The 21994-nt window shown below is 48.8% G+C and overlaps 1 protein-coding gene across 1 annotated transcript in view; it reads left to right on the forward strand.

Moving 5' to 3' along the window:
* The first annotated feature begins 418 nt into the window (after nt 1–418).
* amotl2a (angiomotin like 2a) overlaps nt 419–21994 on the forward strand; it is a 44339-nt gene continuing 22763 nt past the window's right edge. Inside the window, exons 1-3 of the mRNA XM_069896501.1 lie at nt 419–491; nt 11130–11824; nt 15131–15371. Coding sequence (XP_069752602.1) covers nt 11151–11824; nt 15131–15371 — 915 coding nt within the window. The 5' untranslated portion in view covers nt 419–491; nt 11130–11150. The remainder of the gene's footprint in view (nt 492–11129; nt 11825–15130; nt 15372–21994) is intronic.

Consider the following 21994-nt stretch of genomic DNA (forward strand, 5'->3'; position numbering starts at 1 on the left):
TTAAGCTCCAAACCTGAGAACAGGGTCACCTGAACTAAAGTCAACAGGTTTTCAATTTTCGGTAGAGTCACAGCTGTTGCTCAGGTTCTAAGAGGAGAATGGGTCAGGTCGTGGATCAATGATAAACGAAAGCAAATGCAAAGAAAGGAGGGGGGGGGGGGGGTGGGCAGCAGCCAATCGGCCCTTCCAGCCTGTCCTGGCACTCAATATGCGAGATGCCTGGTTCCCCCTTGGCTTCGCTCCGTGGGCAGAGTTTTCTAGCGGTGGGTTCTCGCTGGTTGCCCGGGGTACTAGTGCCGGCAGCTCCCGGGGGGGCGGGGTGTGAATCCGCCGGGCAGGGCTTTGATGGCCCAAGGAACACGTAGCTCCGCATTCCTGACATTCCAGCAGTCATTGCCTCGCTCGCCCGCGCTGCTGGGGACGCAGTCATTGCTCCGCTCGCCGGCGCACGGGTCGTGCGCTCTTCGCTCCGCACCGCCCCGTCCCTCCAGGTGAGTTGCACCTTTCTCTTCGCCGCCCTTCTCCCTTCCAGCCGTGGGAACAAGTCCGAGCTTTCACCGCCTCCCAGCAACTTCACCGAGTGGACTCCGAGAAGGTTGAAGCCTCTCTCCAGACTCCAGGAGGGCGGTTGATGCGAGACCGATTCCATTGGAGCGGGGTGGGGGGGGGGGGGGAACGGAACGTTGTGTGGATACTTTAACCATTGAGCCGGTAATGGGGGGACGGGATTAATTCATCGTTCGGTGTCACATCCCCGACTGCGCTCCTCCCGTCTGCTCAATGATGTCAGCCGGCAGGAATGTGCCAGCAGAAAGCGCTGGCTGGACGTGGTGGCGAAGGTGGCAAGCCCCCCCCCGAGTTGCACTGCCCCCCCCGAGTTGCACTGCCCCCCCCGAGTGGCACTGCCCCCCCCGAGTGGCACTGCCCCCCCTGAGTGGCACTGCCCCCCCCGAGTGGCACTGCCCCCCCCGAGTGGCACTGCCCCCCCCGAGTTGCACTGCACTGCCCCCCCCCGGGTTGCACTGCCCCCCCCGGGTTGCACTGCCCCCCCCGGGTTGCACTGCCCCCCCCGGGTTGCACTGCCCCCCCCGGGTTGCACTGCCCCCCCCGGGTTGCACTGCCCCCCCCGGGTTGCACTGCCCCCCCCCGGGTTGCACTGCCCCCCCCCGGGTTGCACTGCCCCCCCCCCGGGTTGCACTGCCCCCCCCCGGGTTGCACTGCCCCCCCCCCGGGTTGCACTGCCCCCCCCCCGGGTTGCACTGCCCCCCCCCCGGGTTGCACTGCCCCCCCCCGGTTGCACTGCCCCCCCCCCGGGTTGCACTGCCCCCCCCGGGTTGCACTGCCCCCCCCGGGTTGCACTGCCCCCCCCCGGGTTGCACTGCCCCCCCCCGGGTTGCACTGCCCCCCCCCGGGTTGCACTGCCCCCCCCGGGTTGCACTGCCCCCCCCCGGGTTGCACTGCCCCCCCCCGGGTTGCACTGCCCCCCCCCGGGTTGCACTGCCCCCCCCCGGGTTGCACTGCCCCCCCCCGGGTTGCACTGCCCCCCCCCGGGTTGCACTGCCCCCCCCCGGGTTGCACTGCCCCCCCCCGGGTTGCACTGCCCCCCCCCGGGTTGCACTGCCCCCCCCCGGGTTGCACTGCCCCCCCCCGGGTTGCACTGCCCCCCCCCGGGTTGCACTGCCCCCCCCCCGGGTTGCACTGCCCCCCCCCGGGTTGCACTGCCCCCCCCCGGGTTGCACTGCCCCCCCCCGGGTTGCACTGCCCCCCCCCGGGTTGCACTGCCCCCCCCCGGGTTGCACTGCCCCCCCCCGGGTTGCACTGCCCCCCCCCGGGTTGCACTGCCCCCCCCCGGGTTGCACTGCCCCCCCCCGGGTTGCACTGCCCCCCCCCGGGTTGCACTGCCCCCCCCCGGGTTGCACTGCCCCCCCCCGGGTTGCACTGCCCCCCCCCGGGTTGCACTGCCCCCCCCCGGGTTGCACTGCCCCCCCCCGGGTTGCACTGCCCCCCCCCGGGTTGCACTGCCCCCCCCCGGGTTGCACTGCCCCCCCCCGGGTTGCACTGCCCCCCCCCGGGTTGCACTGCCCCCCCCCGGGTTGCACTGCCCCCCCCCGGGTTGCACTGCCCCCCCCCGGGTTGCACTGCCCCCCCCCGGGTTGCACTGCCCCCCCCCGGGTTGCACTGCCCCCCCCCGGGTTGCACTGCCCCCCCCCGGGTTGCACTGCCCCCCCCCGGGTTGCACTGCCCCCCCCCGGGTTGCACTGCCCCCCCCCCCCGAGTTGCACTGCCCCCCACCCCCCTTCGGCTGTCCCGCCGCATGTAAAGCTGCAGAGCCTTGGCCAAGTCCTTATGTTGTACAAATGGTCAGGTTACAGAATCTGCACACATGCGAAGTCAAATGGAGCAGGTTTTATTTAAAAGCCTGCGTCCCTGTCGTTTTGGTTAAATCTGTAGATGTTGGTGAAATTTTCAGAGGACTTTCATCCTCATGCTTTGTCATCAGTTTTGTTCAACTTCTAACGAATAGAGACCCAGGTGTACAGTACGGAAACGGGCCTTTCGGCCCAACTTGTCCTGGCCGACTTGAGATGGTCCCCCTTGTCTGCATTGGATACACATCCTAGACCTGTCCAAATGTAATTGTCCCTGCCTCCGGCAGCTCAAACAACCAACATCTTCTGTAGGATAAATGATCTATTTTCAATCTTTCCCCGCTCACCTGAAATCTTTGCCCTTTAGTTTTCAGCTCTCCCTCCCCAGGTGAAAGAATCTGAGAATTTAGCTGATCATGGTTTTACAAGCCAGTTCCCCCCCTGACCCCTTTCAGCCTCCTGAACTCCAGGGAGAAAAGTTGCAGATTCGCCTAATTCAGGCCCACCAGTCCAGCTGATGTTTGTTCTGCACCTTTTCCAGCCTTGTGCTAGCTTTCCTGTAGCTGGGTGACCAGAACTGTACACGGTATGTTCTCACCAATATCTTGGACAATTGTAACATGACATTTCCTGCTCGTGTATTCAGATTTATTGCTCGGTGCCCTGAACGATGGGAGGCCAGCGGGCCTTTTTCACCACTCTGTCTGCTTGAGTGGTCACTTTTATGGTATTATTTCTAAATTCCTTGGGTTCTCTGTTTCACACCTTGGAGCCCTTCAAGCCACCACACAAGTCCTGCCATGGTTGAACTTGCCAAAATTCATCACCCTGCACTTGTCAGAGTAAAATTCCACCTGCAATTCTTGACCCACTTTCCAAGTCCATCGAGATCAGTGCTTTTCAAACTTTTTGCTTTCCACTCGCATTCCACTTTAAGTAATCCCTGTGCCATAGGTTCTCTGTGATTAGTAAGGGATTACTTAAGGTGGTATGCGAGGGGGGGGGGGGAGATTATGAGAACTACTGCTCTAGACCCAATTGTTATTGAAATAGTTTGCTTGAGAAAAAGTGTTAATGACCCATTCTTTGGAGTTGTGACACTGTACATAACGAGAGACAATTAGGTACTATTAAAACAGTGGTTTTTCAAATGTGTTCTTTTCACTCACCTCCTCTTGTAAACCCCTTCTAATCACAGAGCACCTATTGGCATAGTGATTACTTAGAGGTGATTACTTAGTATGTGAGTGGAAAGAAAAAGGTTTAGAATCACTGATCTAGATCTATCGTAATCTCAGATAACCTACACTGTCCACTATACCTCCAACTTTCCTGTCATGCACAAACTTACTAGCCTTGCTGACTACATGGTCATCCAAGTTGTTAATAGGTGACAAACACTTTGGCATACCATTAATCACAGGCCTCCAATTTGAGTAACAGCCCTCCATTACCACCTTCTCCTACCACCAAGCTAATTCTGTACCCAGTTTAATTTTTTTAAAATTTAGACCTGCAGCACGGTAACAGGCCATTTTGGCCCATGAATCCATGCTGCCAAATTTACATCCAGTTAAACTACATCCCCAGTATATTTCGAATGGTGGGAGGAAACCAGAGCCCCCAAGGAAAACCCTCATAGACACGGGGAGAACGTTCAAGCTCCTTACAGACAGTGTGAGATTGAAACCCTGGTCCACATAGCCGGCGCTGCAAAGGTGTTGCACTAACTGCTACAATTGCCCAGCTTGCTTTGGGCCCCATGCAATCTGACCTTTCAGTCCACCCTAGCATGCTGGATCTTCCTCAACTTCTAGCCCCCTGCCCTCATCAATCCAATTGGTCACCACTCCCCGAGTCCCATGATTTCCCACACACAAAGCCATACTGATTCTCTCTCATCAGTTTTTGCCTTTCTAAGTGCAGGTAGATTCTGTCTTTCAGAATCCCTTCCAGTAACTTTCCCACCACCGATGTGGGGGTCTCCTGCTTGTAGTAGAAACACACTGAAGAGCTGGAGAAACTCAGCCAGTCTTTCAGTGTCCATCAAAGACAAATATATATTTCCAAAGTTTTGGGCTTGAGCCCTTCTTCAAGGAATAAGCAGAATGAGTCAAAAGCAGGCAATCTCAGAAAATCTCACATTCAGACAATGCTGGCTGGGGAAGGAATCCAGACGAGCAAAAGGTGTTAGTGTCTGCAGACTTTCATGTTTCACTCATCTACCTGTAGTTCCCTGGCAGCTTTTATCAAATAAGGATACATTATTAGCCACCATCCACACTTCTGGTATCTCACCTGTGGCTAACAATGATATAAATATCTTGACCAGGAGCCCTGTAAATTCTTCCAGAGCCTTCCACAATGTCTCAGGGATTTATTTAATATCTCTCTTAAACTGTGGCTATGCTTCAAGACATCATTATTCTCCTGAGCAAACAATGAAAAGTTGGAGGAACTCATCAGGTCAGGCAGCATTCCATTGGAGGGAGATGGACAGTCATCATTTCGTGTTGAAACCTTTTTTTGAGATCACTGTTCTCTTTAAATTCCCTTGCTTCCATGACCACCTCTAAGGTTTTAAAAAAAAAGCAGACTAGAAATATTCAGTTAAGATCTTGTCTATCTCCTGTGGTTCCACATATGGACAATCAGTTTGACCTTAAGGTGTCCTATTGACACCCTCATCCTTTTGGTCTTAATATTACCTGTAGAGTTTTTGAGGATTCTCCTTCACCTTCATATGTCCAGTTTTTGCCGCCTTGATTTTAAGTGTATTGTGGTACTCCAAAATCTCTGATAATTCTCAAGGCACTCACTAAATCACAGCTGCCTGCATCTATTATATACCTATTTTTTTTCTCATCAGAACCTTAATATCCCTTGTAAGCCAGGGTTCCCTAGTGCTGCCCATTACTCCAACAGGAACACTGTGGATGTGAACTGTTCTATCTCACATTCAAAGCCTCCCTTTGCATGCAGACAGCAGCTTCCAATCAACCTTTGCAAATTCCTGTCTATCAAAATGAGCATCCCTCCCTCCAATTTAGGGCTTTAAATGTGGACAAGTCCTTTTTTCTCATAACAATGTTTAAACTAGTGGAATTCTAGTCACTGGTTCCAAAGTGCTCCCCCACTAACACTTCTGTGCCCTGCTATTTCCCAAGGGAGCTGCAGTATGCCCTATCTCTAATAATTCTATCCACCTGTTGCTTGAGAAAACCTTTTGGCACCCTCATCAAATTCTGCCCTGTCCAAGCTCTTTGATTCCCATTTGACTATTGGGGGATCTTAGACCAATTACATCAAAGTGATTCTCCAGGAATTTGGCCTTGATGTTCTCCCGTAAACGAGCAACTCCCCTCCCTCTCTTTCCTTCATGTCTATCTCATCTCTAGCATCACAACACTGGAACATTGAGCTGCCGGCCCTGCACCTCTCTCACCATCTTTCTGTGAGAGCTATAATATCCCATACCTGTGACATCTGCTTTTTCATCTGCCTTGTTTGTTACCGCTCTTGCATTGAAATAAATCTGATTTAGTCTATCAGACTTTCATCCTATTTTATCTGTTCTGTCCACTCACTTTAACATCTGTATTTGCCTCCATTTTCTCATCTGCCACATCATTGCTTTAGATTGCTCCCCAACAGAGTTTGAAACCCTCGTGATCACCACAAACAATCCTTCTCATCAGGACTTTGATTCCCTCTCCAGTTCAGGCACAGCCCGTCCTCCTTGTACAGGTCACCTCTGCTCCAGAAGAGATACCAATGGTCCCAACTCCTCAGCCATCCATTCATCTGCCATGTATTCCTATGCCTCCCCTCACAAGCATGTGACATGGAGTAATCCAGTAATTTCTACTCATGAGGGCCTGCTTCATAACCTTTTGCCTCAGATAAGGTGACCAAAACTACACACAATACTCAAGGTGTGGTCTCACCAAGGCTCTGTACAGCTGCAGTAAGGTAAACTTATTCCTATACTCAAACCCTCTTGATATGAAGGCCAACATGCCATTTGCCTTTTTAACCGCCTGCTGTAGCTGCATGCTCGCCTTCAGTGACTGGGGCACAAGAACCCCTAGGTCTCTCTGCACTTCCCCATCTCCCAATCTATTTCCATTCAAATAGTAATCTGCCCTCCGGTTTGTATTACCAAAGTGGATAACCTCACATTTATCCACATTGTAGTGCATTTGCCATGTATCTGCCCAGTACCCCAATTTATCCAAATCACACTGGAGCTTCCTGACCCCCTCCTCTGCACACAATGCCTCCTAGCTTAGTGTCGTCTGCAAATTTGGAGATATTACATCCAATCCCCTCATCTTGACCATTAATGTAAATTGTGAACAGCTGGGGTCCCAGTACAGATCCCTGTGGCATTCCACTGGTCACCGCCTGCCACTCAGAAAATGAGCCGTTTATTCCAACTCTCTGTCTTCTATCTACCAGCCAGTTCTCAATCCACATCAATACCTTGCCCCCAATCCCATGAGCCTTTATTTTACATGCCAGTCGTTTATGTGGGACCTTATCGAAGGCCTTTTGGAAGTCCAGGTACACCATATCCACTGGCTCTCCCCCATCTATTTTACCTGTCACCATCTCAAAGAATTCCAATAGATTTGTCAAGCACCATTTACCTTTTGTAAATCCATGTTGACTCTGTCCAATCCCTTCTCTGCTAGTCATATGCTCCGCTATTACATCCTTAATAATGGATTCCATCATTTTGCCCACTACTGATGTAAGGCTCACTGGCCTATAATTCCCCGCTTTTTCTCTACCCCCTTTTTAAATCGTGGGGTAACATTAACTACCCTCTAATCCATGGGTACTGATTCTGAGTCTATCGAGTTCTGGAAAATAATTCTTAAAGCATCTGCTATCTGAATGTCCACTTCCTTAAGTATCTTAGGATGTAGATTATCAGGCCCTTGGGATTTATCGGCCTTCAATCCCTTCAATTTCCCCAAGACCATGTCCTTAGAGATGCTGATTTCTTTCAGCACCTCCCTTGCATTAGTCTCTATGTTTCCCAACATCCTTGGGAGGTTAATTGTATCCTCTCTTGTGAAAACAGAACTAAAGTAAGAATTTAATTGGTCTGCCATTTCCTTATTCCCCATTATATATTCCCCTGATTCTGACTGCAAGGGACCTACTCTGGATTTCACCAATCTTTTCCTCTTGACGTATCTATAAAAGCTTTTGCAGTTGGTTTTTATGTTTGCCGCAAGCTTACTTTTGTAATTTATTTTTGCTCTCTTGGTTGCATCTTGAACTGTTCCCATTCTTCGGATTTAGTACTTTTTTTGGCCAATTGATTTGCTCTCTCCTTGGACATAATGCTGTCTCTAATTTCCCTTGTTATCCACTGTTGAGTCACCTTTTTTGGTTTATTTTTGCAATTCTTCCATTAGATCTGTGAATGTTTTCCATTGTCTATCCACCGTCAACCACCCCATAAACACCACCCAATCAATCTTACTCAACTCCCATCATAATTCTCTTTATTTAAATTCAGGACCTTAGTCTCGGTTTTAATTTCTTCACTCTCTATGTCGAGTGAGAATTCGATCATATTGTGATCGCTCCTACCCAAAGGGCCTCGTCCAACAAGATTGCTGATTAGCCCCTTTTCATTGCATAATACCCAGTCTAAAATGGCCTGCTCCCGAGTGGGTTCCTCGACATATTGGTTTAGATAACCATCCCGTAAACATTCAAGGAATTCCTCCTCCTCAGTAGGCTACCACTCAGAGATGCCCTTGACCCTGTTGCAAGGAGGTAATTTGCCATCCTGGAGTAAAATCACAGCCACAGAATCTTCCACCAGTCCCCCTACTATCATTGGACTCTCCACCCTTCCCTGGGGTAGTGGTGCTACTGACCTGCCTACTGCTATCATTTTTCTTTAAGGTTATTTCCCTCCCTCCCACCCCCCAACAATAGTATTTAAAGACCATTCATTCTTGTCTGATAGGAGGTGGACACCCCCCCTCCTAAGGTGCTCACCCATCCTCCTGATAACTCATGATGGGATCACTTCTCTGAGACTCGTATCTATGATCTGCTCTGCCTCCTGCTTGTGCCTGGCTGCCTCTCCAATCAGTGGCCTATCTTGGGGGGGGGGGGGTGCAGAGGGAACGATAGCTCCCTCTGAGCACATTTTACAGAAGTGGGGCCTTTTCCCCACTCCCCTCCCCCCTAAAGCCGCCAACACCACAGCCCCTCTGCCAAGTCTGATGCCGCCAACACCACCGCCCCCCCCCCACTCCAGTCCAATGCTGTCCGACACTGGCGAAAAATCACTATGGCCTGCCATTCAACCACTGACTCACCCATTGGTATGTGTCGTGGCGCCTTTTTAATGTGCTCGCTTCCCCTAACCTGGCTCCAACCCATCCATAGGGAGAAATTTCTTCAGCCTGGGGCGGTGAATCTGAGGAATTTGTTGCCACAGATGGCAGCGGAGGCCAAGTCTTTGCATGTATTTAATTTCTGAATTAGTAAGGGTATCAAAGGTGATGGGGAGAAGGCAGGAGAAGTAAAATACATCAGCCGTGATCCACATGGATGAGCATTAGATGGGACCAATGGCCCCCTTGTGCTCCTACATCTGAGAGGAGCTTCAGGTAGACATATTTCCTGCGGACTAGTAGTCAGAATCTCTGGACTTCTCACTGATCTCCCGCATCTGATTCACGCTGTACCAGTGCGTTAGATGAAGCTAATGTTGAGTTTCTTCAATAAAAACTTGCTGAGAAAAATACAGGAACAACTTGTCTTTTTCAAAACGATTTGACCTGCACTCCTCATTCGCATTTAGGCCACATATTTTTTGATAAGCCTTATAGATGTTGATTTGAAGAATATTTTCTGGAGTGCAAGTTTAGAATTCTTGGTGGTATAGATGGGAAGAATATAGTTTAAAGTGGGCAATGATGGAATGGCTCTTTTGGCTGGTGAGGAGAGTTTAGTTGGCAGGTCCCCAGGTTCAGGAGTCGTGGGCTGGGCGGAGAGGTGGTTGGTTCCACATTGAAGTCCGGCTCGCGCTGGGATTCTGCAGGTAGGTGAATGAGCCCTTTTGTTTTGGAAACCTTTAGGAATGCGGTTCCTTTTATAAGCCTGTTGGGTATTATCAGCGGCCCTATTCAGGGATAATCAGACTCAAGTGAGAAGGAATGTTTGACTCCTTGCAATGAAGGTTTTTTGTTGTTTGGACATGACTATCTGCAGATCTGCCTTTCTCAATCAAGGAATGTATTTTGAGAGCAATTGCTTTTCCCCACAGATGTGTATTGGAGTGGTTGGAAATGGTAATTACTTGGAATCTAGTTACACATTTGGTGCATGTGACTCGGGTTGGAGAGGAGCCAACAAGTGTTGTTAATTTGCAATAACATCAGAACCACGAATGCAGGCAAGAACAGTTGGGGCTCTGTTCATTTCTCAGTATCCCATATTACTTCCTCAGTACTACCAATGTTATATTTGTCTTGAAAATCGAAGGTTATTTTCACTCTGAAGTGTTGCAGTTGGTGTGTGTTATGCCTGTGGCGTTCAAAATAAACCGCACAGGAGGTTCCAAGAAAAAAAAAGCTTTTAACAACAGAAAAAGCAGCTTTGAGATAAAAATGCAGATGGTTTTAATTGTTGAAACTGGTTGTGGAAAAAAATCCCCTCCTCTGAGTTCTCATTCTATACATTTTATTGCTGGAATTTCCTGCAGGATATTCAGACTGATATTTACTCAGCTTCTCTACAGCCAAATTCCTTCAGCTCTCCCATAACCAATCCAGACACTTCATGCTCGCAACTTAATGCCAAAAATTCCTCAAATTCATATCATTATCTGATGATGATAAAATACTGAGACCAAGTGCAGAGGTGGAGTCTCCGGGGAGGCAACTCCCACGGTGCTTCTCATGAGCTGGGGGGAGGCTCGGGAATGCAGTGTTATTGAATTGTATCTTGGTTGTTTTCCTGGAAGAGCGTAGAACAGTACAACACGGAAATGGGCCCTTTGGCCCTCTGTCTGTGCTGACTGTGATGTCAATCGGAACTCACCCCATCTGTATCCTCTGCATTCCCTGCCTGCTCATGTCTCTTAAACACTTCATCTGTTTCCACCATTGTGTCTCCACACCCTCCAACCAGCACCTGCCACTCTCCGTGTGAAAGAAATCTGCCTCTTTCCCCAGCACCCCCCTCCTCCCCCCTGCCAAATGTTTGACACTCCCATCCTGTGGAAAAAAGATTTTATCTGCCCGCTCTATCAATGCCTCTTGTTATTTTATAAACCTCCCAGGTCTCTCCTTGGCCTCTGACGCTCCAGAGATATCCACCCAAGTTTATTCAACCTGCTCATACCTGATGTTCTCCAATCCAGGCAACGTCCCAAAACCTCCCCACCCTTCTCAACTGGGGTGACTAGAAGTGTTCCAAGTGTGGCCTAACCAAAGTTTGTGTGAAATGTCCTCCTTTGCCTGAGGGCTGCTCTGTGTGCCTGTGTGTGTTATAGAGTGGCTGTGGGGACTATGTTGTTGGATGTGAGTGGGTGCTGTACATTGGTGAGTGTCTGTGCACATGTGGGCTGTACTGTATCTGTGGGTCATTATGGTGTGGGATGTGTGTGTGTACACTGTAAGGTGTGCATGCAAACTGCAGAGTGTGTGTGTGTGCACTCTGCCCATGCATGAGGGCAGTACAGCATGTGCACACTCATTGCCCTGTCTTGCCTTTCAGACCAGCTGGCACTTGGGCAGCATGCGGACAGCGGAAGACTCGTCAGGCACGGTGCTCCACCGGCTGATCCAGGAGCAGCTTCGTTACGGCAACCTGACAGACACCCGTTCACTGCTGGCCATCCAGCAACAGGCCATGCGGGGCGGCAGCGCCAGCCCCCGATCCTCACTGGAAAGCCTCACGCAGGAGGAATGCCAGATGGTGCAGCATTCCACCCGGCAGGAGCCACAGGGCCAGGAGCATCAGGCCGACCTCTCCCACTCAGAGAACCTGCTCCATCGCTTGCACCAGCTCAGCGGGGAACCCCTGCCAACCTACCAGGAGGCCAAGGCCTACTCCCAGCTGCTGGCAGGCCAGAGGCAGCGGGAGGCAGGGGATCCAGGCCCAGAGCCCAGCCAGGGGCTGAGGCATGGTCACGTCCGCTCCCTGAGTGAGAGACTGATGCAGCTGTCCCTGGAGAGAAATGGATCCGGATCCACAGCAACCATGAGCCCGTCGCAGAGCTTCCCGCAGCTGCCAAGAGAGCACAAGCCACTGGCTCCAGGGTGCCAGGCGCACCGGTGGGGACCTCCGCCCGAGTATCCCCTCCACCCAACTCAACCACAGCACCAAGGGCACCTTTTCAACACCTCCTCCCGTGGAGAGCAGAACACCATCGACAGGCCTGGCTACTGCACCCCAGGACCCACACCAAGGTAACCTCACTTGGAGACAAAGCTCTGGGCCTTCGCAAGCTGACTGAGTCAATTGGAATTGGACCCAGTTGTAGCTGGGTCCATGCTTGGGTATTAGCTCTGGACTGGGTTACCTGATGAGGGAAAATGAAAGCGAATCACCAGCTCTGACCACCTCCCAAACTACCGGAACATTTCTGTGAGAAAAATTGAGGAGAAAAATTAGATTGTTGTGGAGTAGGTTTACATAGATGGGCACAACCTATAGAAGGTGATTTACCAGGATGTTGCCAAGATTGGAGAATGTGTCATTGAAGCAAGGTTGATGGAGTGAGGTATTTTCTCTTTGGAGGGACAAAGGGGTTGTAATGCGCTGTAATCTTCCATGTTGATGTTCTACGAAGGATGAGAGGAAACTCAATAGAGGTATTTTGAATGTCTTGGATAGGGTGGACAGACAGCACTTTCCTGGGGAGACAATAGCAAATACCAGAGGACCTCTGTTTAAGGAGAGCGGAGGAAAGTTTAGGGGAGATGTCAGAGTAAAGGTTTTTTTTTATTCAGAGTGCCTGGAATGTATTGCCGGGGTGATGGTGGAGGTTGGTACTATAGGGGTATTAAGAAGACTCTTAGATAGGCACATGGCTGTAAGAACAATAGAGGGTTATGGGCGTTGAGGTAGGGATGGATAAGTTTGTTGTGGAATAGTTTTACATGGGTCAGCACCATATCGTTGGCTGATGAGTCTGTACTGTGCTATACTGCTTGATGTTTCATGACCTGTGAACTTGTGGTAGCAGTCAGACTTTGAATGTCGGGGGGCCCCTGCCCAAGGCTCTCGTTCCAATCAAGATCAGAGCCTGAGAGGAGAGCGAGTCAGAAGTAGTGCATAATCACACCGCCTTCTGGAATAAAGCGGAACCCTACAAGTCTGCCATCGCACGCTAGGTCTTCCCATCGGATTATTTTGCTGCAAGTTGTGTCAGGAATGACATCAGGTGATAGATTGGGAAATTCCAGAGGTAGGATGAGCACAAGAGAGGACTTCCCATCACTGGAAGAATAGTTTCAGGGATGTTTACTAATTAATGGATGCTGCGTGCATTATTTGCAATCACTGGACATGGCCTTGCAATTATGCAGGGATCGGGGACTCTTTCACTGTTTGTTCTCACTGCAGAATCATCTCTGATTTTTACAATATGGGGTGTTGGAGACCCAAGGTGAGGTGGGGGGAGGGAGCTGGTATGGCATTTGTGTTCGTTGGAGAAAAGTGTGCTATTGAGCAGAGTGAAGTATGAGATGACCTAGAGATCAGCAAGGGAAGTTGGTCAGCCTACTGAGATACGTCAATTTAACAAACATTTCAAGGAACTTCACAAAATCATATCAATGACAGAGTCTCATAACATCAACAGTAATTCTTTTCATGTATCATGGGATATTCCAAAGCACATTGGCATTCGATAGAACAGGGCCACATCTAACAGATCCTCTAATTTTCAGCCCCAGCATTCATGGTTGAATTTCAACATTGTTACTGAAAAACTCAGCGGGTCGAGCAAATTCAGAGAGACAGGGGGCCCATGTGGGATTGGTGAACAAGGCAGAAGTGAAAAATAACAGACAGAGGCAGTAGATTAGTAAATGTCAGACACTGCGGGGGGGGGGGGGAGAGGGGGCAGAGAAACCATGGGGTCAGGTGGAGGAAGGCTAGTCATATAGGGGTTAGTGGGAGATTAGAGACAGGCTGCTTGCACTGGGATCTGATACAGAGAGAAAGTGACAATGAAGGTGTAAAGAAAGACCAGGTGGAACTGAAGGGAAAGGGTGGGAGAGGAAGGAGAAACCATTTAGGAGGGTTGGAACCAAAGAGAGGGATGAGAATGGGTGAGGGGTGATTTGAAATGGGGACAAAAAAAGGGAAGGGGAGGAGCAGAAGGGGTGCAAAAGGAGAGCAAGGGGATTCAGTACCTGAAATTGGAAAAGTCCAAGTTCATACTGTTGGGCTGTAGACTGTCCAGGCAGAATATGAAGTGTTCCTCTTGTTTTCATTGGGCCTCACTCTGGCAGTGGTGAGGGCCCAAGGACAGACAGGTCGCTATGGGAAGGGGAGGTAGAATGGCAGCAATTGGGAGCTCAGGATGGTCACCGTGGATGCTCTGAGTCTGGACTCACCAATTTAACGAAAGCTGAACTGGATGTTCCAAATACAGTTGGAGGTTGGAGGGTTGCATCTTTGCCTCACCAGGAAGGGCTGTTTGGGATCCTGGGTTGCGGTGAGGGAGGAGGTGTCAGAGCAAGTGTTTTTACGTCCTGTGGTTGCAGGGGAAAGAACCAGTGGTCACTGAGAGACGGGTGGCCAAAGGAATCCCGGAGAGAGCGACCGGTACAGAACACTGAAAGGGGTGGAGAGGCGTAGATGTGGCTGGTGATGGGGTCTAGTTGCAGCTAGTGACGGAGAATGAATGCGGAAGATGGTGGGGCGAAAACTGAGGACCAGAGGAAACCCATCTGTATTCTGTTTGGAGGGAGGGTCCCTGAGAGATGGAGGAAATTAGAACAGAGGACCAAAGTGCTGGTCAGAAAGATGAGATCCAAAGAGTAACACAGAGGAGGAAGAAGTGGGTCAGAAGTTGATGAGGTGTGGAGCAGGGGAATGCTGCTGTCTTCAAGAGTGGAAGAAGCAATTCAGATGCAGAACAGTAGGAAATAAGAGATGAGATTTCAGAAGGGCTATGATCTTTGACAGGATAGCCATTGTAAAAGGGAATGTTAATTTTTGAACAAAGCCCCCCAGCTTTGTGATGTTAAAACCCTCCGGATATTGAGATTTTATATCACTTATGGGAGAGAAGATTTTAAAGACTGAGACAGCACAATTCTCGTGTTTGATTGAGTATCTCAAAAGAACGTCCTGTACTTCAGAACTATGTTTGCATCTGAAAAATAGATGGTACATGACCTTCTTGTTCATGCATTGCTTAAAGTTTTGCAAACTAATTCACAAACTTTGCAAATTCACTGATGGTAATGATCTTAGGGTAATCTTGATTTAACTGGATGGAAATGTTTGTCACATTGCTGGGAGGTTTTAGCTTTCGATGGGTTTTGATCAGCGTACAATTTGGTATCTCCACTTTGGATCCCTATTGTGTGATTCACAACCAGAGGTATTTAATGAATGCAATTTAGAGTTTTAATTTGGTTAGAGTCTCCTTTTCTAATGAAACCTTTATCTGTGGACGAATTGGTGGTGCTTTAAAGCCAAAAGCCCACATCTAACAAGGTGGTGATGTGTAATGTTTGTGCCGCTGTTTTTCTCAGGGTGACTCAAGCTGAAGTATTGTATCCTGGCCAGCCCCGGAGATACGGCCTCCTATCCTCTCCACAGGTGGAGGCAGTGGTGATCACTGGGGCTCCAGGTGACAGCAACCAGCTCCTGCCGGTAGACCACGTGGCACTGATACACCGAGCCCAGCAGATGGTCGAGATGCTACTGAAGGAAAATGAAAACCTCAGGAGAGAGCTGGATGGGCACACTGAAAAATCGGTCAAAATTCAGAAGGTAAGAAATGGCTGAAGGCTCTTTTATCGTAATGGACATAAATACACATTGGTCAAGTTAAACACCAAAGTCTGCAGATGCTGGGGTTGAGGGCAATACAAGAATGTGCTGGAGAAAATCAGCAAGATGTCCAACATCCATAGGAAGTAAAAGGTAACCAACTGTAGATCCCTGGGTCCTTCATCAGATATATTAACGTTTATAAAACACGAAAGTCTGCACTCACCTTGGTTGAAGTAAAAACACAAAGCTGCAGAATCTCAGCAGGTCAAACAGTGCTCTTTATATAGTGAAGATAAAGATACATCACCGACATTTCAGTCTTTAGCCCTTCATCAAAGTATGAAAATGTGTCGGCAGGTGCCTGAACAAAATGGTGGGGGTGGGGTTGGGGGGGGGGAGGTCAGGGGAGGAGCCATACCACAGGCAGGATGTAATAGGAGGATAAGGAAGGGAGGGAGGGCACACCAGCAAATGGGAGGAGGGGGGTGGCTTTGTGAATGGAGAGGGAAGGGGGTGGAGAGCTAGAGAAAAGAAGACAAAGGGAGGAGAACAGAGAGTAGGCTAGCAGAAACTGGAGTTCGATGTTAATGCCTTCCGGTTCGAGATGGCCCAGAAAATCGAGTGTTGTCCCCTTAATTTATGGGTGGTCTTGGTGGGATAGTACATGGGGCTATGAACATACCTTGTACTTGAGACTGCCGTAACCTCCTCAGGTGATGTTGGCATTGGCTGCCTCGATGTTTGATCTGAGGTCATCTTTAAAATCTGTTTGCTTACTCCTACAATCTCTCTCTTCACCAGGGAACTGAGCATGAGGCATCTCTTTTGATTGGCCTGCACTGGGGCACTCGCGCGGGCAGGCACGCACACACCCAGGCATGCATAGGCACCAGGCACAACACCTGACAGAGGTCACTATTGTATCGCTGATGATATTGGAGCATTCTGGATTACGGGGTGACTGGGAGAGCGAGCAGACCAGAGCCAGGAGGATGATGGGATAGAAGGGAAGGATGTGCCCAATTCCCATCGGGAACCAGCTGTTAATTTTGATTTTAATATTTTATTTGACTTGCATGTCATGCTAATGTTACATTAAATGCAGTCAACTGCCATGATTAATCTTGCTACTATTTCCAATGTGGACTTTTCTTGTGGATCCATAATGGTGGTGACTTTCTGCCAGCTGGTGGGATAGCATGCAGAAGGAAGTGTTTTGCTGTTACTTGACAATAAACAGTTCATTTCAAAACTTGGGGAAATCCAAAAATTGGGGAGCGCTCTTTGGGCCAAGAGTACTTTCACCGGTTTGTCCCAGGTTGGCTTTTCAAAGACTTCTTTAAGCTGATGTAAAGGAGAACTTGCCCATTGAGGAAAGGTGGAAGGAAGCGGTGATCTCAGCACTGTTGGCCTTGAATCAGTCCAAACAGTAGACGGTCTGGTTCAGCACTTCACAATTTTCCCCAGTACTTGCATTTCCAAATGGGAATGTGGATACTTCACTGAGGAGTTTAATGCACAAAAGTGCTGGAGAAACTCAGCAGGTCACAGATCATCTATGGGAAGTCAAAGATGGTCAATGTTTCAGTCCTGAGTCCTTCTTCGGGATTAAGAAAATCACACAGGCCCTTGGATAAAAAGATGGGGGAGGAGGGGAAGAGGAGAGCAGGGAGAAGAGGGCAGGAGGAGGAGCAGAGGCTAACAGGTCGTAGGCAGATAAGAGTGGGAGGGTAGAAGAGAAAGAAATGGGGAAGAGTCAAGGGTAGCTTTCTGATAAGAGAGGGAAAGGGGTGGGTAGCTGGACGAAATGAGGCAGAGGGATAGGGAAAGAGAAAGACTTAGGGGAGGAGGTCAATGGAAATTGGAGGTTGATTTTGATGCCATCTGGTTGGAGTGCGCCAAGATGGAATGCCATGGATAGACAGGTCAGTGTAGCAATGGTGTGTGGAATTATCTCACTAAGCAATTTGGAATTTCCCCGAACCCACTGAGAAGTTGTGTGGCTCTCTCTTTCATTCACTGTGCTTTCTGCTTTGGATTATGACCCGTGGAAGGAACTCAGCTCGCTGAACAATGGGCAGAGCAGCAGTTGTCAACTCCTCTTCCGGCAGTGTACCCCGCTGCAGAAAGCTCTGGATTGTAAATGCTCCTTGGGCAGGCCTTTCAGGCTGAGGTTGAAAGTGTCTATCCACTCCATTTCTGAGGAGAGGCAGGTGACTGTGAATTCTCTCACGGTGGGATGGCCTTTGGGATAACTGTGCACGCTCAACAGAGTGCAACCATTTTTAATTAAAAAAAAATCCTACAGCACAGAAGGCAGCCATTCCTGCCTATGAATCCCATTCTCCTCAACTACACCCAATTAACCTATCCAACCCCAGACCTTTTTGGAGGCTGGAAGGAAATTGGAACATCCAGAGAAAACCCAAGCAGGTCATGGCAAGGACGTACAAGCTCCTTAGAGACTGCAGTTGATTTGAACTGATGTCGTTGGTGCTGTGATCACTTTGTGCTAATCACTACACTAACCGTGGCATCTTTTAGGCTCCTTGTCAAATGGCATTGGGTGGTGTCCAGAGGAGGTTCTGAAGAATGATACCGAGAATGAAAGAGTTATATAAAGAATGTTTGATGGCTCTGGGCTATACTCACTGGAGTTAACAAGTTGAAGGGCGGGAGATCTCATTGAAACTTATCGAATACTGAAGGGTTGGATATGGAAAGGTTATTTCCTCCATTGGAGGAATCTAGGGGCCTCAGAATACAAAAAAATGTCCCTTTGGAACAGAGATGCAGAGGAATTCTTTCACCCAGAGGGAGGTGAATCTCTGGAATTTATTGCTGCCGAAGGCCAAGTAATTGGGTCCATTTAGGATAGAGGTGGATGGGTTCTTGGTTGGGAAGGAAACCAAGGGTTACGGGGAGAAGACTGGAGAATGGGGTAGTAAATCAATCACGATGGAATGGCGGGGCAGACTTGATGGGCCGAATGACCTAATTCCGCTCCAGTGTTGTGCTGGTCTTTTGTGTCGTCAGCGAACTTGTGCCAAGTCCCCCACACTCCTGCCTGCCCCGTTGCCAGGACTGTCTCGAGAGCAGATTTATGTGTGCCGCCAAGCTGTGAAGCTGAGGTTATCTTTCAATCAGAGAGAAGATAACATGATTTTTTCCATTTTGACGAGAGATAATTGCCAGAAATATACATGAACCCTCCTGATAACGCCTGGAAGTTTTGGCTTGGCCAGTTCAGTGTGTTGAAACCTGCAACAAAATATCACCACAAATACCTGACCATAATAGTCACACTTTCTAGTCACACTTGGCGTGATTTTTTTTCACACTTTGAACCACTGCTTGGCTTTATGGCTTGTGAGTTTATTTCACTGCAGAAACTGGGGTAATGTTACCTGGTAAATATTTAATTTGATTATATCTAACATGTTAGTCAATTTTCATTGATGATTGGAATGCTCTTTGAACTTCCAGAAGATTGGTTCTCTCCAACACCTCCTTCACTCTGAAGATCAATACTGCAATCTGTAGCTCTTTCCCTGTCTACTGAAAACTGCTTAACAAAAAGCAATTTTTACCTGTTGAGAGCAGAAAAATCTTTTAATTTACTGAGTAAGAGAAATAACGCAACGTGGATGTAAGAAAAATAGATGATTGTGGGTGTGAGGTAGGGACGGATTAGATTGTTGTGGAGTAATTTTACATGGGTCAACATTGCATCGTGGGCTGAAGGGCCTGTGCTGCAATGTTCTATGCTCTATAACCTGGTTTCAGGGATGTCGCGAATTTGAAGACCACAAGATGGCACTACTGGCATGGGTGGCACAGTTGGCGTAGCGGTTAGCACAAAGCTTTTACAGCGCCAGTGATCAGGACAGGGGTTCGAATCCCGTGCTGTCTATAAGGGTTATGTATGTTCACCCTGTGTCTGTGTGGGTTTTCTCCAGGGGCTCTGGTTTCCTCCCACCATTCAAAACCTACTGGGGGTATAGATTAGCGGGGTGTAAATTGGGCAGTACAAACTCATGGGCCGAAATGGCCTGTTACTGCGCTGTATGTCTAAATTTAAAATTTAAATTTAAAAAGAAATCACCCTCTGCTTTAAATCTATCTGTTACTTGGCCTCAACCACTGCCTGTGGCAACGTACTCCATAGATTCACCACCTATGACTGAAGAAGCTTCTCCTCTTTGTTCTAAAGGGACGTCCTTTTGTTTGTGGCTGTACCCCCTGGTCTGAGACTCCCTCTACTGGAAACATTTTCTCCGCGTCCAGTCTATCCAGCCCTTTCAGTATTCAGTAGGTTTCAATGAGATCCCCCTTCATCATTCGAAAAGAATCCTTCCAGCCAGCACAGACCCAGAGCCATCAAACACACCGCGTGCGTTAACCCTCTCATCCAGGTTCATTCTACAAAAGAGAGAGTAGAGTTAGCAGCACCTTGTCCCAGAGTTTGCAAAGGAATCAGGATGGAATGTGTGTGATCAGCAGGGAGGATCCTTTCCAGCTCCAAACCAGCCATGTGCTTTTACACATGAATTCGCCTGAAGATCAGTATTCAATCAAAACTGAAGAGAAAGGATCATGTGGCTCAAAAATATCAGTGACCAGCAACGTTCATCAAAACTGAAAGATCTTTGCTGAATGTCAACCTCAGACAGACAATTAATGCATACAACTCGGGTGAAATTTGTTCAGCTATTTCACTATCCTGTGTTGATCAAGTACTGTGAGCAAAAATTCACTCTCATGTTGACAGCACTAATCTACTCAACAACCTGGACATGGAAATTTCCATTTTGGGAAACCCCCTCCCCAATCCGGTTCCATTGTTTCCATTCTCTTTACGTTCCCATTCCCCTCTCCCCCTGCCAAATTCATTTCCACTGTTACCATTTCTCCTTTGCCTGTTCTCGTTCCCCACTCTCCCTCCCTGATCTGGTTCCACTCCTGCCATCACTCCTTCTTTATCTGTTCCAATTTCTCACTCCCCTCCCCAATCTGGTTCCACTGTTGCCATCTTTCCTTGTTCCCTTTTCCCATCCCCAAGTGTTCTTCTTCTTTCTATGCACCCCTCTCTTACAATTTTTATTTTTATAATTTAGCCTTCGGCACAGTAACAGGCCCTTTCAGCCCATAGCCCTGTGCTACCCAATTACACCCAACATTCTGAAGGGTGGGAGGAAACCAGAGCCCCCGGGGAAAACTCATGCAGACACCTTACAGACAGTGCGGGATTTGAACCCCAGACAATGGTTGCTGGGGCTGTAACAGCATTGTGCTAATGACTACACTAACCATGCCAACCTTTGTCCATGACCTCACCAATTTCCTCTCCCCTTATGCCAGTTATCACACCGTCCTACTTTATTCTCAGAAAAAGGTCCCAACATCTAGAGTTCCTTTGTTTATTTAATCTTTGGAGGTCTGACTTTAGTCGTGGTAATGAAAATAATCGAAACTTTGAAATTGTGCAGATTATGGGGATTGCTCACAGGGTCACACCCCAAGAGAGAGCCTCTGGATCATTCACTCACCAACATCCCAGGTCTGACTCCTAACCTGCTGAGTTTGCTAACCTTGATCATAACAGTGGTAAGTTTCTCTTGACAGCAGTGCCAATGGTATTGGTATGTTTGGACATAGCTCGTGTTGCTTGATGTTGAAGCAATGTAAGGGACCTCTCTTCACCACCACCCCCCACCCCTGCCCCTGCTGACAGCTGCAGCAGAATCCGTCTGGTAACCTTCAGTTCTGACTTCCTACCTTTTGACGTGTTATCAGTACTGAAGTTCACTTGAGTACAAGACCTGTTTCATGAGCGTTGTTCTGGGTCATGCCCTCTGGTGAACTATATCCTTTGGATCACCATTGGTTGTTTGCTCTGATGGTTTAACAATAATCACTGCGGGATTACTGGAGGGATCAGGCAGCATCTGTGGAAAGAGGTGCTCAGTCAACGTTTTAGGTGGGGACCCTTTCTCGAGAATAAAGGGAAGGGGGCAATGTTACATAAATAAACTGGGGGAGGGACCCAGAATTGATTGGAGAGAAGGTGTGGGAGGTAGAGGAAAAAACCATGAGGGAGAGAGGGAAGTTAGAGATTGGGGTTCAATTTTTTTTACATTTGAGAGAAGATAGTATTGGTACATGGATGGGAGGGGTTTGGAGGGCTGTGGTACAGGGGCAGAATGATGGAATTGGGCAGAAAAATAGATTGGCATAGATTAGATACGCCAAAGAGCTTGTTTGTATGCTGAGGTGTTCTATGGTTCTCGACGGAGAATTTAGTTAGGAGTAGATAAAGAGGGAAACAGTGGTACCAGATGGGGGTGGGGGTTCCGTTAAATGAATAGAATCAGTATCCATGCCGTTAGGTTTAAGGCTGTCCAGGAAGAAGATGATGTATTGTTCCTCAAGTTTGTATTAAGCCTCACCCTCGTAATGGACAAGGCAGAGGCAGACATGTCACTGTGGGAATGGTTGGGGGAATTGAAATAGAAGTTTACACTTGCACACAGAGTGTAGGTGTTCGGTTTGGTCTCGCCGATGTAGAGGAAGCCACACCAGGTACCCGAATGGAGCTGATCAAGTTAGATGATGTGCAG

Source organism: Narcine bancroftii, chromosome 9 (assembly GCF_036971445.1).
Source record: "Narcine bancroftii isolate sNarBan1 chromosome 9, sNarBan1.hap1, whole genome shotgun sequence".
NCBI lineage: Eukaryota > Metazoa > Chordata > Chondrichthyes > Torpediniformes > Narcinidae > Narcine > Narcine bancroftii.